This window comes from Gadus macrocephalus, chromosome 7, assembly GCF_031168955.1.
Source record: "Gadus macrocephalus chromosome 7, ASM3116895v1".
Classification (NCBI taxonomy): Eukaryota; Metazoa; Chordata; class Actinopteri; order Gadiformes; family Gadidae; genus Gadus; species Gadus macrocephalus.
This window is the reverse complement of record NC_082388.1, coordinates 10,450,864-10,468,332: the sequence shown is the minus strand read 5'-3', so window position 1 is coordinate 10,468,332 and position 17,469 is coordinate 10,450,864. Positions and strand designations below refer to the sequence as shown.

Below are 17,469 nucleotides of genomic sequence, written 5' to 3'. Positions count from 1 at the left end.
AGTATTATACAATTATAATTATTATTACTAATATGTTTACTTGAAAAATTGTCAAACATGATGTTAGTATTTCTGAAGCATCCATTGCAGGACCACTGCAAGAGGAGATTTTTACGAGCATATGTGTATAAATACATACACAGTATATACGATGGCATAGGTCATCCGCAGGTCAGGGTCCTTAAAGAAAACTTCAAAACTTTTGCCCGTGCATTTTATTTTTAACGGTCAACACACAGCATACCAACCCAGTTGCCTCGGCCTTCTGTTCTTGGGGCTTTAGTTAGGCCTATTCCTGTCGGCAAGATGTTTTACTGCCTCTCTCGTTCACTAATTCAAGCTGTAGCTGAGATCTGTGCCTGGTACTGCTTCGTGCTTGTTCATGTGCAAAATGTTACAGCCAAAAGTAAACAGTGAAAATAGAATGTCACATACCTACCAATACCCAAATCACACTATTTGAATAGTGTGTTTGTTTGTTTGTTTGTTTGCAAGGTGCCCGCTATAGATTGAATAGTATTAATGAATACGTAGTCCTATATTATTAGATATATATCTATATCTGTTTTACTTTCTGCAAATGAATGCATGCACTGCTACATATAATTACATTTTAGCCAACAATGTATTTTTTAAAGGAATTGAACATGCTGATATAAATTTAAACACAAAATACAAAGCCATAACATTAAATTATGTTTTATTCAAAAGGTATACATGCAAAAGCATCAGGTTCACTTAGAATAAATTATGTTTTTTATAAATGTGTTGCTTAAAGTTGTTTCAATTTCAAGTACTCGCTCAGTCAACTCTATGCTGCTAAAACATAACATCACACAAAATAAACCACAAAACTGACCAATGAAACATTAGTCGGTTTTAGGAAATGATGATCTCATATTGCACATTTTCAATAAAAAAAAGCTTTTTTACTTCATCAAGTATTGTGTACTACTTTATTCCCTATACACCCACTTGGTGTTCTTTTTGACTGGTTATCATAGAAGACCTAGAAGATCATGGGGCAACTAATACACATCCAAACATCTCCATCAGATATAGTGTGTATAATGTGTAATACTATACAATGGAATACAAATTTTAGAAAAATAGCACTTCTTTTTACCAGACTCCACAGTCCCTGTCGAGATGGGCTGTACCAATAGGTTGCTGTAAGGCTCATGACTCTTATCAGGCGACCTCGTTTCCAAAAGGAGCACCTCTGGCAATGACACGCCAGGTGCTAACACACATAGCCCCCCTGACATTTGAACCCTCAGAACTGGTTACAAGAGAATACAAAAATGAATCAAAACAAACCTTGGTACACGGACTCAGCTGGGCTCTGGATGGACGGCCGAGCGACCAGGTATCGAGACTAGCTGCCTCTACAGAGGGCACCGGTGAGGTCACCATTTGCATGGTTTAAAGTGTGCTGAATGTTCTGCCCTGGTTGTTTGTTTAAGATTCCCCCGGTACAAATTTTTTGGTTTGTCCAGGAAACGGAAACTCTGGCACACTGTTGAAGTGGCCGGTGAAGAAGATGGCCACCGTGCCCAGACTGAAGAGGAGTATGGCCACCCAGAAGCACACCTTGTCCACCATCTTGCCGATCAGCACCCAGCTCTCCATTTCCTGTTTGGAGAATCAGAGAAGGAGAAGAAAGGCTTGAGGAAGCCGGACATTTCTTGTCTGGATTCGGGTTGGACGGTAGGGGGGCACAGGGTCACTCACCGATCCAATGTCGTTCTGCTGTCTTTTGCTCTCAGCGATAAAGTTGCAGGCGTCCACGCATTGTTTGATCTCCGGCGCAGCTTTGGCCAAGCTTTTGTACAGGTTAGCCGTGCTGCTGACATCTATAGGTTCCTCTGGACGGGGGAGGGACCGATCAACCACAGTGACCAACAGAAGCCTAGTACAGTAGTATCAGTCTGTACTAATAGCAGCACAGAGGCCCAAGCTACTGGTTTGATGCAATTTGTTGATATTAGCAGTGAAATCTTAAAAAATAAAGGATTTTCCTACATGGTATCATACTTAATACAATTATTAAATAAAACTACATTTACAAAGCTACATTTAGATTGAAAATTGTGACGCATCGGGTCCAGCGTCAGCAGTGCTCCTCAGAGCAGGAGTCTCGTACCGAAGGAGCGCGTGAGGCCGTGCCTCTCCTTCTGCTTGTCGAACAGCATCTCGCTGCGCGGCTGCTTCAGCACGTACTCCTCTGCCCGCTGCATCAGGCCGAAGGAGCTCCTTCTGCGCTCCCTCACGCCGTTCACCTCCCCCTGCACCTCCGTGTCGTCCACCAGCGGAGCCATGCCCAGGAACCGGGGGACAAGCTCTAGGAAAACCTGAACAAAACAAGACAAACCGCAGCGCACACACAGAGAGCAGTTGATTGGCAGAGCACAATCGTTCTCCTTTAGAGCAATGTGTTTTGATTCACGTTGAGTGTGTTTGGTCTATATTCGTGTTTTATGGCGTGTGTGTGTGCGTGCGCGTGTGCGTGCGTGTGTGTGTGTGTGGTTGGTTTTGATATACATTTGATATACATAAGTGCTTGATGGTTTGGGACATGGTGTGAATGTTTGATACACATAAGTGCTTGATGGTTTGGGCATAGTGAGGTGTTTGATATACGTACGTGCTTGATGGTTTGGGCGTAGTGAGGTGTTTGATATACATACGTGCTTGATGGTTTGGGCGTAGTGTGGTGTTTGATATACATACGTGCTTGATGGTTTGGGCGTAGTGTGGTGTTTGATATACATACGTGCTTGATGGTTTGGGCGTAGTGAGGTGTTTGATATACGTACGTGCTTGATGGTTTGGGCGTAGTGTGGTGTTTGATATACATACGTGCTTGATGGTTTGGGACATGGTGTGAATGTTTGATACACATAAGTGCTTGATGGTTTGGGCGTAGTGTGGTGTTTGATATACATACGTGCTTGATGGTTTGGGCGTAGTGTGGTGTTTGATATACATACGTGCTTGATGGTTTGGGCGTAGTGTGGTGTTTGATATACATACGTGCTTGATGGTTTGGGCGTAGTGTGGTGTTTGATATACATACGTGCTTGATGGTTTGGGCGTAGTGTGGTGTTTGATATACATACGTGCTTGATGGTTTGGGACATGGTGTGAGTGCTGGGACTCCGCAGGGAAAAGTTGAGCACCACGATTTGGTTGGTCGCGATAAGTGTGGTGACGCACATGACGAAGATAATATACCTGAAGGGGGAGAACATTAAGAAGGGGGTGTTTGAGGAGATAACAGCCATAGCGTGTGGAGGATGTGTAGTGTGAAGCCAAACGATGGCAGATTGGATTGATACATGCACCATTGTCTCCCTCACAGTTTATCACTGTTCCACTGCTACATTATAGGCACACGCTCGCACCAACACACACTTCATGGGTTATTGGGACCAGGAAGACAATTAAGAAAGGGGGTGGAAAGAGGGAAGATAAAACATGGTGGGCCGCAGGTCAGAATGGACCCTGCTGGTCGCTTTAAGGCGTGGTGCCTACTTGGTTAGAGCATTAGCTAGTTGAGCTTTCAGCTATTGGCTCAGCTCAAAACATATAAAAATGAGAATAAAAATCTATTAATCCATGAACAAGCATGAATAAACCCTGGTCCGGGGAAAACCAGAATAAAAATTGTATCCCTGCTTGGTTTATTCATGACGATTAGTCAGAAAGATTTGGATTAAAGGTCCTTATATTACAGTATATTAAATTGTTTTAAATAGCCCAGGAGTTTGAATCTGCAACATTATACATGTCTAACCCTACCACCAGCTCAAAGACACACACACACACGCTGACTCACTTGCCAATGAGAGGAACGGACAGCGATGTCTCTGGGACCTTCTGCTGGATGAGGAAGAGGAAGACAGTCTGGGCGAGCAGCACAGAGATGGAAACCGTCAGCTTCTGTCCACCGGCTGTAGAGAGCCCAGGACAGAGAGTCAAGGAGGGGATCAATGTTAGTGGCCTACATGTTGTCAGACAGCTTTGTCTATCATCGTGGCTCTATTCAACAAAACCACCTGCGTTGTGATAGTGGCACAGACAGTATAGGCCAAGAACGGGATGAAAGGTAAAAACAGCACTGACTGCTGCATGAGTGTAGGGTTCTGGGACTGTCCTACCGTCACAATCACAGCGTTCTGGCATAAAACTAAATTAGACAGCTCGGCAACGGCTTGTGCCATGACCAGTGTTCCTGAAAAAACATAAAGCTCTTAAAGCTTCTATAATATATATGGTAGAGGAGCCACCTTCAAGGGAAATGTCACACAGACTTTCTAATATAAGAGAGTTCTCATTTACCCATGTGTTTAACAACTGTGTTTCCGCGTGAGAATCTGTGAAAGGTTGGACCATGTTGACACATAAACATCAAAGGGCCATGGTGCTGTTGTTGTTGTGTTATTGTTAAAATCGTGGAAGGCGCGCCCATGCTAAATGCTCTTAGGCAGAATTGATTGATCAATTATATTGAGAACGGATGTTTGAGGGAAGCCATGAGAGACCAATTACGACAGTTTGATCTCCCAGACGGGTGTTGTCCTGTAACGACTGCACCACTTGCGGCTGCTGCTGCTGGTAGGACTGACCCTGAGCGGGCAGGAAGTAGGCCAGGACGACCAGCGAGGAGATGAGCGAGCAGGGCAGGATGACGTTGATGATGTAGAAGAGGGGCTTCCTCTTGATGATCAGGTTGTAGTAGATCTCCTGGTACTCCAGGTCCTCGGGGCTGTAGCGCTTGTCGATGCGCTTCCTGGCCGGCCGATGCACGATGGCCCACTCGCCATTCTCTAAAGGCGGAGCGGGGACAAAATGGTGGAGGTTAGTGAGGAGGACGGCAGTGGGCAGCAGTAGCTCAGGAGGGAGGGAGGGTTGACTGTTAACCGGAAGGTTGCTAGTTCAATCCCCGTCTCCTCCTAGCCTAGCCCTCCCTGGTTGACTTCGCCGTCGGGGTGTGAATGTGTGTGTGTGAATGGTTATAGGTCGCTTTGGATAAAAGCGTCAGCGCGATGAGGCCAGAATTGTGGTAGTGTTTAAGGATTAGGATGTGTCAAATAGTAATGAAATGTATCTAAAATGCACTCTATATTGCTTCGAATAAAGAATAGGATAATACTTTATTGATCCCAGATTGGGAAAAAAAGCAAAAGAAAAGTGATAATATGGTCTTTGGGCGTAGCCCTGCCCTTCATTTGTAGGAAAAATATTGTAATACCTTCTTCATGTTATTCCTTTTCATAATATCAACAGCGTTCCTATGATCCTTTCAGTGCCATGTTAATGACCATAGTTTGTAACTCCGGGACCAACTTCTTGGGAACCTTCCTTTGCTAAGCAGCCATCCTCCCCCCCGCCCTTCTTCTACTTTTACCTATTTATTATTAGCTATTAGAATTATTAATAGTATTATTAGTATCATTAGTATTTATTAGTATTATTAGTAGTAGTATTAGTACCATGGAAGTAGTGTCAGCAGTGTAAATGATGCATTACATCATCATACCTCAGTCCCATTAGTAATGGAAAGGTCTCCGTGTTTTGAGCCGTCCACAAACATGTGAACTGACACGGGCACAGCTGTTAAGGCGCACTGTTGGATCCCTTCAGCGTTAAGAGCTCTCAGCCCGCTCACTGTTCTAATGTTGAAGTCGTAAAAAAGGCGTAAATCTCAAAGCCTTTCATTGGTATCCCTTACAGGCTCATCCTTCATGAGGGCATCGCACAAAGGCAGGACACAAGAGGGCAGTGCCAACAAAAGATGCCAGCTCCCTAGGTGAAACTAATAGCTAACGTGGCAGACTGCCAGACGCATACAGACACAGACATGGTCTGAGTGAGTGTTTGTGAGCGAGAGGTCCTGCTTGCGTGCATGAGAGGGTATTTGTGTTGGTTTTGATTGGTGCACCTGTGAAGGCCTCAGGGTCGATGTCCACCCATTCAATAGTCTCCCCGGTTTCCGCGACGGCCAGGATAATATCTAGCTCATTGGCCGTGTACGTTTGGGACCTGCAGGGGAACAAATGTTTATTTCTAACAGAGTAACAAATAACAATCTGGATTCACTCAATCATTGGATTCACTCAATCATAGGATGCACTCTGGCTCAATTTAGACGGAGACGATCTTGACAGAAAACACAAAAGTGGTGTTGCGTTCTCCCTTTTTATCACGCATTTAGACGTCTTTGGGGGGAAATCTGTCTGCGTACGTAGACGCAAACGTGTCTGAAATTCAATGGAGTATGCACACCAGGTGGCTTGTTTGCCTATACTGCACATGGATGTGACATATACGCGTCCGCGACGGGAACCAGCGTGAGCAAATCAGAGCACCCTTTAGCGTTGTTAACCCTTGAGACAGAAACGCAACGGTGGAGCGTTTTTAAGATTATCACTCTGGAGGGTGGTTTCACTTTTTTGCGCTTTTAAGCCCTGAAAACGCCGTTGCCGTCTAAACGAAAGGCACATCTGATAAAATATTGTGTCGTTTTCACCCATAAGCTTCGTCGTGTAAACAGGGCCTCATTCGCTTAATCACTGGATTCACTCAACCACTAGATTCACCCAGTCACTGAATTCACTCACTGAATTCACACAACCACTGAATCCACCCCATCATTGTATCCACTCAATCAATGAATTCACCCGATCACTGGATTCCTTGAACCAATGACTTCACTTAATCACTGAAATCCCTCAATCGCTGGAATCAATCAATCAGTAGTTACAATCGATTACAAGATTCTCTAAATCACTGGATTCGATCACTCCATTCAGTCACTACAGTTATTGATTTCAGCGATTGATTGAGTGAGTGATTGCTACACTCGATACAGTCAAGTGCACTATCAAGTCTGTCCCTCTACCGTTCCTACATACCAGGCTGCAGTTCTGATAGTGGAATGACAGAGCTCGTATCAAATCTGTCCCTCTGTCGTACCTGAACACCAGGCTGCAGCTTTACTAGTGAAATTACAGAGTTTGTATCCAGTCTGTCCCTCTATCCTACCTGAACACCAGGGTGCAGTTCTGATAGTCAAAGGGGAAGAAGGTGATCTCTATTGCGCAGGTGCTGCGGTAGATGGCCGGGGGCAGCCAGTACATCCAGCCGCTGGAGGAGATCAACACATTGGCGTAGTACGCCACGTCAAACTTGCCGTCGATGCTGCAAATGATAGGAGAGACAAAGTATTAAGATTAAAGTCACAACTCTTCTCTGTTTTGGCACAAAACCGATGGAACGAGCCCTGAATGTGAACATAAAATGTATTAAAATGAAATTATATTATTATTAGAGAAAGTTTCATGAAGGAGAGATTGAGGGCAGACATGAAAGGACCTCAACTCACAGACTGATGTGAGTGCACGCACTCCCACACACCTATGCACTCACATACACGCACAAACAGGAATGAAGAAACACACACGCCTATGCATCCACACACAAACATGCATACGGACACACACACACACACACACACACAGACACACACACACACACACACACACACACACACACACACACACACACACACACACACACACACACACACACACACATACGTTCATGCTGCCATGTACACATTCACACATTCACGCCTCCACACCCACATGCATGCAGGCTTACTTGTTCTCAAGGACAATGTCGGGGAGCCACACTGTGTGGTAGGGTACACGGATAATTTCTATCCCATAATATTTAGTCGGGTCCCAGGAGAGGCGATAATCAGTCCATTGCTGTGTAGGTGACATTGGAGAGGGAGAGAGAGAGAGAGGGAGTTTGTCACCTCTGAGGTAAATATAACAAACAAAACAAGCGCTTATAGAAAGCATGAATCAGAATCCCACCGTTGGGACAGAGCGCCCCAGTGTCACTATTTTACAGCTGCGCAACAATGCTGAAATACACATGTCAATCAACCATGCAAATAGAACACTTGTGAAGACGCACAATCTCAATCCACACGTTGGTCGTCAGAGTCTCCTCCTTTTCATTCTGAAAAAATAAATAAAGCAAAGAAACAAAGTCACACAACACACTCTGTGGACTCGAAACCACAGTTTGGGGTCTTTGAGGAAGAAAACATCTACTGAAAATAATGTGGATGATGACAAATACTTAAAAAGGGAGCAGTGGGTTGATGGTTCCATCTGTCCTATGCTTGTGTGCAATCAGGACAATCATCAACTTGACATCATCAAACTGAAGTCAAATTCATTCTAGTTGCTTTGCTTATGACGTCTGCTTAATAAAATACCAGAGTTATTTGACCTGAAGTAAATACACCACCTGCACAGCTTTTTCAACCCTTGGATTTTGATCGATTTTGGATGAACAAACAAAGTTACGATTTACCCGAAGGCTTGTTTAGATAAGGTTCTGCCCATGAGCGGGGCTCTTACCAGGGAGATGAGGTTGGTGAGGGTGAGTTTAATCTGGACCTGCACTTTATCCTCTGGTTTCTCCACGGGTCGGATATGCTTGACGTAGCTTTTGAACAGGTCTCGGATCAACTCCACCTCCTCGTTACCATCCACCCCTGCTGGGAGACACACAAGACCACCTTCAGGAGGTGTGTGCGTTTGGATGTGTGTACCAGAGAGTGTCTGGCTGAGTGTACAGCATGTGCGTGTGTGTGTATATCGCCTGCATGCGTGTTTTGATTCAATCCAATCAAATAAATGTGCTCCTGTCGCCAGTGGGAACTTGCCCAGTCTTTAGGTGTTGGAAAAAGGCCCAATCTGAACTTCTTATGCAGTTACCCTGCTGCTAGATACGTTGAAGTGTGTGGTGTCTTTTTGTATCTGGTCGGTATCATTAAGCAGCAAATCCCCCGTGGTTAGCCACCAGACACACACTAACCCTTACCCGACACACCACACAGCTAGCGGAGAACTAAAATGCAAAGACTAGAACAAAGTAAAGGGGGGTTTGAATGAACTTACTGTGTAAAAGCGACACCCCGAGCACGACCAGCACAGAGAGTATCCCAGAGAGCCGCCCGGCCATCGTGTCGTGTAGTTGTAGCGAGACCCCGAGTAAAGCAGAGGTTATTTCCGACAAGCCTTGCCCCCCGCTCTCTCCGGCCGTCGCAGAGCCCCCCCCCCCCAACCCTCCCCAAGGCCTCTCCAGCACCCCCCCATCCCCCCCCGCCGCCCCCCCCCCCACCCCGAGGCCCCTCCAGCCCCCCGATCCTGCGGGGCCTTCGTCTGTCTCTCCCAGCTGTCGCTCGGCCCAGCTCCGGTTACACAGCAGCCGGGAAGCACTTAGCTTTTAATACGTCGCACCGCGGGCCCTGCTCGATAATCATCATGATCACGATTACGCACGATTGCGGTCGAGGAGTGGCGGGCAGAGAGTGTGAGACGACGCGTGTTGTGATAGAGACACCTGTCAACAGGACAACAACGTCCAGATCTACAATGGTCTACAGTGGGCCCGCTTGGAGGGTCTGCACCGGAGCTATAAGGGTCGTTTTACAGCCCTAATCTTTCAACAGAGCCCACTATAACCCCGGGCGGCACAGGTTGAAAGTGATGATGAATTTTCAGATTGCTCTGTTTTTGTGTGTGTGTGTGTGTGTGTGTGTGTGTGTGTGTGTGTGTGTGTGTGTGTATGTATGTATGTATGTATGTATGTGTGTGTGTGTGTGTGTGTGTGTGTGTGTGTGTGTGTGTGTGTGTGTGTGTGTATGTACGGTATATATCTCAATCCTAAATGAAGTGCGTAAGAATGCTGGGAGACAGAGAGAGAATGTGTGTGTGTGTGTGTGCATGTGTGTGTGTGACAGGTGAGAGAGCGAGAGAATGTGTGTGTGTGTGTGTGTGTGTGTGTGTGTGTGTATGTGTGTGTGTGTGTGTGTGTGTGTGTGTGTGTGTGTGTGTGTGTGTGTGTGTGTGTGTGTGTGTGTGTGAGACAAGAGAGAGAGAGAGAACGAGAGAGTGTGTGTAACTGTGCAACTGTCCAAGGTGAACAGCTGACTGGGACTTCTTGGTTCCATTCCGCTGAAATGCATCCTGGGTAATAACATATACAGCGTCTTGCAGGGCACCATGGATGAGTCTTGCACCAAGACAGAATTTCTGTGTGTGTGTGTGTGTGTGTGTGTGTGTGTGTGTGTGTGTGTGTGTGTGTGTGTGTGTGTGTGTGTGTGTGTGTGTGTGTGTGTGTGTGTGTGTGTGTGTGTGTGTGTGTGACCATTTAAACAGCTCATTCATTTTTTCGGAAACAGTTTGCATATATCGACCAGTCCTACCTTTAACCTGTAATTTAGCCTGTTCGCCCCTAGTGACATTTGGGTTTCGTAAGGTTTGATGTACCTCTAATTATAGTAGCCTATGTTAGTGAAATGGAGATGATCTCCTTGGAAGTAAATTGAAACTCAAGAATGCTGGTTATGTGTTTGGCGGTTGGCAGAGGAGCGCTGAGTTTATTTATAACTCAATTTAAACTTCTGAAAAAACGTATTCTTTGTTGTGTTGTGTTTGGATACGTAAATTCTAACACGCTAATTTACCTGCTATTTATCAAGGATTTGTAGAATGAAAACATCAACGTGGCAATAAATTTGTTTCCAATAATCGTCTCTACAGATATTTGTCGAGTAGGGAGAATGCAGCTGTACATAGTATGCTCCGTTATGTCTTGGAGTGGTTTAGGTTCATTTCTTTATTCATGCCTCAGCGTAGACAGCATTCTTGTAGTCGTTTCGTTTGTTTATGTTCCGTACTGGCATCCTTGTCGCCACGTGACGCCGAGGATATCATCCAAGCGGCGCTTGTCTCTCCCTCTTTTCTTTTTTATTCAAATATATCGGTGTACTAAACATGTAAGTCAGCCAAATATCATATAGCCGACATAACCAATGACAAATTACATTTTAAATAAATAAGCCTAAATAGAGAGAGAGAGAGAGAGAGAGAGAGAGAGAGAGAGAGAGAGAGAGAGAGAGAGAGAGAGAGAGAGAGAGAGAGAGAGAGAGAGAGAGAGAGAGAGAGAGAGAGAGAGAGAGAGAGAGAGACGTTGAACGAATCGAATATAATAATAATATAATAGCCGATAATTAATACAATATGAAAATTGCCCTTCCGACGTTGACTGAACAGGTAGGCTATATAGGCCTATATATTATTTTCGTAAATAGTGTATTTTCTACTAGGCTATATAGGCCTATGTGATATATAGACATATATGCTGATTCCAAGGAAGATGGTCTATTATATAATGTAAATGTGTCAGTATTATGTACGTGGGATACAAATGAATAAAATCGATACTACTTTATATCGGGTATTAATGGAGTGATATTTGCTACCGACACTGATGCGTTCCCCCGTGTGATTGAACTTGGCGCAGAATAGTAAAGATAAGCTACTTTATCTCGGCGTCTGTCATAATGCATGCTGTTGTTACCGAGGCAAATACACATAATAGTAAGATACGAGTATTGTGGATATCACCCGCTCTTTATTGTTGCAGAAGAATGAGGAAGATTTTAGTTAATTTGCCTGCGGTGATAAAGTGAATACAAAGTAGGTCTTGGTAACAATACCTGGATGTCTAGGACGATAGGACCGTTTTAAAAGCCTGTGCGAGACAGAGATTAGACAAGCAGCGAGACTAGCTTCAATACTCGGCCAACGAAGTGAAAGACAAAGAGATGAGCAAGAGAATGAAGCCCATCGAGGTGCAGACTGCAGAATCGCTGAACAGAGTTGGCAGGGCATTCTGTGTGGGCGGGGCCGTAATACGCGGAGTCGTCAGATGCCGCTGCGTGACAGTCTCATCTGCAGGCTGAACAGCGAGAACCCGCAGACGCGGATTATGACAAAGAAGGATCTGAAACGAGACTGCTCAGTAAATGGAAATCATCAGCGTCATATGCAAATGAGGTACAAAGGAAAGGTAAAATGAGAGGAGTTGCTCGGGGAAAACGTTTTTCACCAGACGACTTGACATATCACAGGCAGCCATGCTTTCGGTGTGGGAAAGAGACACGTGACTCCGCTGATTGGCGGTTCAAAGATAAAGACAGTGGACGCTGTAATATCAAAGGACACATTCTGAAAATGTTCTAATCTAAGCATAATAATGATAAATTATAAACAAAGAAAATAGGAAGATGTGATATAAATGTACATAATTTCACTGAAAGAGACATAAGTGATGGAGAATGTGAGAAGAGTTGTCATGTTTTAAACTCCATTCTATAAAGACGGACCGTTAAATCATATTGGTTAAACCTAGAAGGAAGAGGTAGAGGGAGTAACACTACGAATGGATTTAGATACCAGATCTACCCCACTCTTTGTAAATACTCACAAAGACGTTGTGAAAACCATCCTAAATGTGAAAATGACTCATATCCCACTGATGGAGGAAATGAAGAAAGAGGAGAAAATATCTCCTATGGCTAAAGCAAAAGTCTTTGAAAAATATGTGTGTTGACAAATGGAGGTGTGCCCATATTTGGACCGGGATGGCTGTGGAGCGTTGACCCTAACTGGCAGTCAATAAAGGCAAGCCCCTCTACAGAGCATCTAGGGGCTAACGCAGATACTGGCTAGACCTGTGTCCCAAGACGGAATAGACACATAAAACAAGTGAAAGCACAGATCATACTCAAGGATGGGGCGGCATTTGTTGCAGAAGGTAGAGCAGGTTGGTAACCGGAAGATTGCTAGTTTGATCCCCGGCTCCTCCTAGTCACCTCACCTCCTCGTAGAGTGTCGAGGTGTCCCTAAGCAAAGCAGCTAACCCTAACTGCTCCCGACGAGCTGGTTGTCGCCTTGCATGGTTGACAACTCTGTCGATATGTGAATATGTGAGTAGGTAAGTATTAGGAGATATTGTACAGCGCTTTTAGTGGCCACTGGTTTGTGTGCTACATAAATGCAGTCCATTTACCATTTTTCATGCTGCCAAGCCTAAGTTTCACCAGGCTCAAGTAGAGAAGACTGATGGCAAACTGTTTTGTTGAGATCAGTCCTAAGCAATTCCCATGCATCTTTGCATAACTGCCATGTGAAGAGCAATGTTCAAAGATTGATCTTGCTCAGGCGTACCGGCAAATGTAGATGGAAGACGCATACTGGAAATTTCTATAACTCCACAAAAGACCTGTATCAGTGCACCAGATTGGTGCTTGGCATGTGAAGTGCTCACTGCTTCCATGGCATCGCGCCATGGAAGCAGTACTACCAGTGACATCGGGAACCAGATGTTATTAGGATGATAGTATTTTAACTGGAGCTGATGAAGACACACCTGGCAAAACTATGAGCGGTGCCGTCAAGGTTTAGTTATTGATTGGGATAGAGCATAATAAACATCAGTGTGAAAGTACAAGAAGCTAGCATGCCGGAGTTAGCCAAAATGCTAGGTTACATCCTGGTCAGTGTTTCCGTTAGAAAAAATTGGTGCCGGTCATGTGACCTTGAAGGTTTCATTTTAACGTATTTAGATCGGTCCCAGAAAATCAAGCCCGGCCTGACCCGAGCCTGTTCACGTTCTGTCCGAGCCCATCCCGGCCGGACACATTAACTGTAATTATGAGCCCGACCCCGATTTCAACTCGAATTAATTTTTTATACATGTGTAACTTTGTACACATTTATTACTTAGGCCTACCGACGCGCAGCGGAGGTGTCTTGCTTCGCCCTGAAGGGGCTTATTTTTGATAATGACTGGCGACGTTCTATACATTATCCCGCTTATTACACGGCTACTTGCCAAAACAAAAAATAACTTCACATGGTGTGTATTTTTACAATTTATTTATTTATTTATCTATTTATCAGTAGAGAAATAGTCCGCCAAAGACGTTGACGTCGCTTAGCAACCGAAGACGCTGGGGTTGACAAGTTACCGGACTACTTAATACCCATGCAAGTGAACGTAGAGTTCCACGGCATTGAGAAGACCCGTGTAATAAAGGCCTATAATATTTCTGTGGGAAATATCGGCCCGACCCGGCCTGCGGGTCGGGTCAATCAAAACCCGCATTGTTTTACATGAATTGGCTAAACAAATGACCACTATAGCATATTTAAACACAATTCAAATTGTGCAGAGAATTATTTCCATTGTTAATTTTGACTGGAATCATTTAGAATTTTCGGTCATTCTGTTTTTTCCAGTCAATGACCAGTAGTTACCGGACAACGGAAACTCTGATCCTGGTTCCCCAGGAGGAGTTCGGACTGAGCCAGCAAGGTTCTGTCCTCTTTCACACCATGGAGCATCTCGTCCTGCACACATCTCTAAAGGGCATTTATGGGCCTCAATAATAACTACCACAAGTTTCACCTGAAACAGCAGACTGTGTTGCACCTTTTGAACCGTTGCTGCAACTGACCGCCAAATGAGAATCGTCAAAAAACTCAGAAGTGTTTAAGACCGCTAAACAGTTGAACACATCGCATGATGTGTCAACTCACATTGATCCCAGTCTCAATCTTGCCTTCAGGGAAGAAAAGGAAAGGAAGTCGAGTCTCCTCGGGAGTAATGGTTACCGCCATGATTCCTTTCTATAGCTTATACAGAAAGGGGATGCCACACATCTCTGCCCAGAGCAGTTAGGTCGAGGCGTCTTGCTCTGGGGCACCTCGACACTCAACTTTCCGGTTACCAGCCAACCCGCTCTGCCTCCTGAGCTACTGTGTGGACGCAACTAGGCAAGACTGCTTCTTGCCTGCACCCCTTCCCTGGCTCTGATCTCTGAACTCCGCCCAGTGCAACTAAGCCCAAATAAAGGACTGAGTATGTATCATGTATCATGGTGGGTGAAGCAGTGGAATCAGTTCTACGGAAAGCACGTAACATCAGTTACTGATCACCAACCCCTCGGCCATTTGTAACTTCAAAAGTGTGTTCCGGCGATGGCCGCTTGCAGCTTACAACGACGGGCTGTGTTCCTTGGTGCACACGCCCACACCCTAGAGTTGAAAGGGACGACACAACATAGGAACACAAATAGACTCTCTGCCCTGCCTCTTGCCACACCCTGCTGAGGGCTCGACTGATCCGGCCGACTGGTTCCACGCTACTCCCCTTTCCCCGTCCACTTAAGGTCACCAACGCCCAAACACAGAGAGAGATTAAAGAGATCCTATCCCATCTAACGTATATGAGCTGGTGGTGAAGGGATGCTCATGGCCAACCCCATCTCCCTGAGTAATCCTCCCGGAGTTCAAGACCTTCATCTCAAACTCCTGGTGGCGACAGTAGCTCAGGAGGAAGAGAGGGTTGACTGGTAACCAGAAGGCTGCTAGTTCGATACCCGGCTCCTCCAAGCTGAGTGTCAAGCAGTCCCTGAGCAAGACGCCACACCCTGACTGCTCCTGATGAGCTGCCTGTCGCCCTGCGTGGTTAACTCCACCGTCGGTGTGTAAATGTGTGAATGACAGCGTCAGCAAAATCCCCTGAATGTAAATGTAAGACGGACATCAAAACACCTGACCTCAGGCACTCTGCACCTGGCAACGAAGAGCCATGCGGAAAATTTGGTACAATCTTTCTGGCAATTAATGAAGGAAATGGGGAAGGAAGGGATGTGTCCGCCACAGGAAGTAGCACTGAATCACTGCCCATGTGACCACTGGACAGACACCAGCAACGCTGTTCATGTCTGTCGCAAAGCCCTGAGAGCAAACTTGGAATTACTGAACTTGTAGGATAAACAATGTTCTGCTATAGAAACACACGTACAACAACACAAATGTAATATTCAGCAGCCTACACAAAGTGCCATTCAGCTAGTGCTAGTCAGCATCTGAAGGGCAGTCGTGTACGACAGGTCACCCCGGGCCAACTGTTTCAAATGGCAACAGTTTAATAAGCCTACTTCGCCCCACAGTGCTCCCGCTGATTCTCCAGATTACTGAGAGTGTGTGTGGCGAGCTTTGTGCAGACAAATATTCCAAACAGGGTCACATGTCCCTCACATGGTTTGGTTGTGTTCCTTCTCTACCGTCTCCCCGCTCGATTCAGACGTCACCTTTGGTCTGCGGCGTGGAAATAAAAAAATGTGGGGGAAAAAAGGCGTAAGGAAGACCCCATGACCAGAGGCCCCTCCTCCGCCCCCTCCCCCCCTCCCCTGATGAATGGCCCTGCTTTCCCTCTCCCCTGGCCTCGCCCCTCCTCACCACCATTGTAGGGAGCCTCGCGCCTCATGAGCACACATGTGCTCGGGATTGTTCCGTTCGGATCAGCGTCGGCGGCCCCCTCCCCCAACGGCTCCCACAGCAAAAAAACAAAACAGCACATCAACCGGGGTCTCCTCTGCGCTGATCACACACACACACACACACACACACACACACACACACACACACACACACACAGACACGCACACACAGAGTGGTTGGGAGGGGGGAGGGACCACCCTTTGGAGTCCAGCCTTCATTCAGCCAACGACGAGGCAGACTTTAGACCTGCATATGGAGATTTTGGCAGTGCAAAGGTCCCCCGTGCACCGCTGTGTCTATCGAAGCCGTGACGGTGGCATCATAAAAAAACATTGCACTCACAACAACGTCGCTCAATAGGAGTCCTCTGGGTTTCTCTTGTTTCACATCAGCACGAGATAGATAGATAGATAGATAGATAGATAGATAGATAGATAGATAGATAGATAGATAGAGAGATAGAGAGATAGAGATGGAGATATACAGATTCTTTGTGAACTTGAAATAGAGAAGTCATGGAGAGAGGATTCGCGAGAAAGAGAGAGATAAGGAGGGAGGGAAGGAGAGATACTCAGAGATACAGAGATGCAGACTCTGTTGGACAGAGCGGAAGGGGGGGGGGGGGGGGGGGGGGGTTAGCGGACGTGCTACGGCGACCGCCGACCGCCGCCGTGGGAGAGAAGAGCAGCACAGCAGCGTAGACTCCATCGTTCATTAACAGCCATGACTTGTTGATGTTGTCTCTGGTTCCTCGGACCGCCCGGTGGGTCCCAGAGTGTGTCCGACCCGTGTTGCCCTGACACGACCCTGCAGGCAGATAACACACGGGTTACTGGAGAGGACAAACAGATCAATAGCTGGGGTTCTCAGGGAGACGGGTGCGCCCCTACCCTCGCCTTCGACCATGCTTGTTCTTACACAACTCAACTCGGCAGCCCCTTTGTCCCCTCAGCCCCAGATCCGGGCAGATGTGCATTTGGGACGTGAGCGTTTACTGTGGCAGTCCATTTTGGGGTCTGTGTGAGTTTGTGTGTGTGTCTGTGTGCGTGTGCGTGTGCGTGTCCGTGTGTGTGTGTGTGTGTTTATGGGAAAGAGAAACCCTGAGAGAGATAGAGAGAGAGGGGAGAGGGAGGGGGAAAGCCAGGGGTGAGAGTGGGAGGAGAAGCAAGACCAAGTGTTTACTCTGGCCAGCCATATAACTGGTATATATTGGAGATGTTTCAAGGCAAAGGGGGTTACC

The 17,469-nt window shown here is 46.1% G+C and overlaps 1 protein-coding gene across 2 annotated transcripts; it reads right to left on the bottom strand.

Moving 5' to 3' along the window:
- Positions 1 to 683: 683 nt before the first annotated feature.
- On the bottom strand, positions 684 to 9,148 carry chrne (cholinergic receptor, nicotinic, epsilon). Of its 2 annotated transcripts, none has more exons than XM_060056622.1 (12): positions 8,988 to 9,148; positions 8,445 to 8,584; positions 7,993 to 8,037; positions 7,669 to 7,778; positions 7,051 to 7,206; positions 5,948 to 6,048; positions 4,632 to 4,832; positions 3,842 to 3,956; positions 3,123 to 3,237; positions 2,147 to 2,354; positions 1,735 to 1,868; positions 684 to 1,635 (listed from the first exon to the last, which is right to left on the bottom strand). In XM_060056622.1, exons 1-12 carry the CDS (start codon positions 9,049 to 9,051, stop codon positions 1,462 to 1,464), a joined length of 1,563 nt encoding a protein of 520 aa, XP_059912605.1. In that variant the 5' UTR covers positions 9,052 to 9,148; the 3' UTR covers positions 684 to 1,461. The 2 variants fall into 2 exon arrangements, with proteins under 2 accessions (XP_059912605.1, XP_059912606.1); XM_060056623.1 differs by having other exon boundaries at positions 8,445 to 8,581; positions 8,988 to 9,146.
- Positions 9,149 to 17,469: the final 8,321 nt, after the last annotated feature.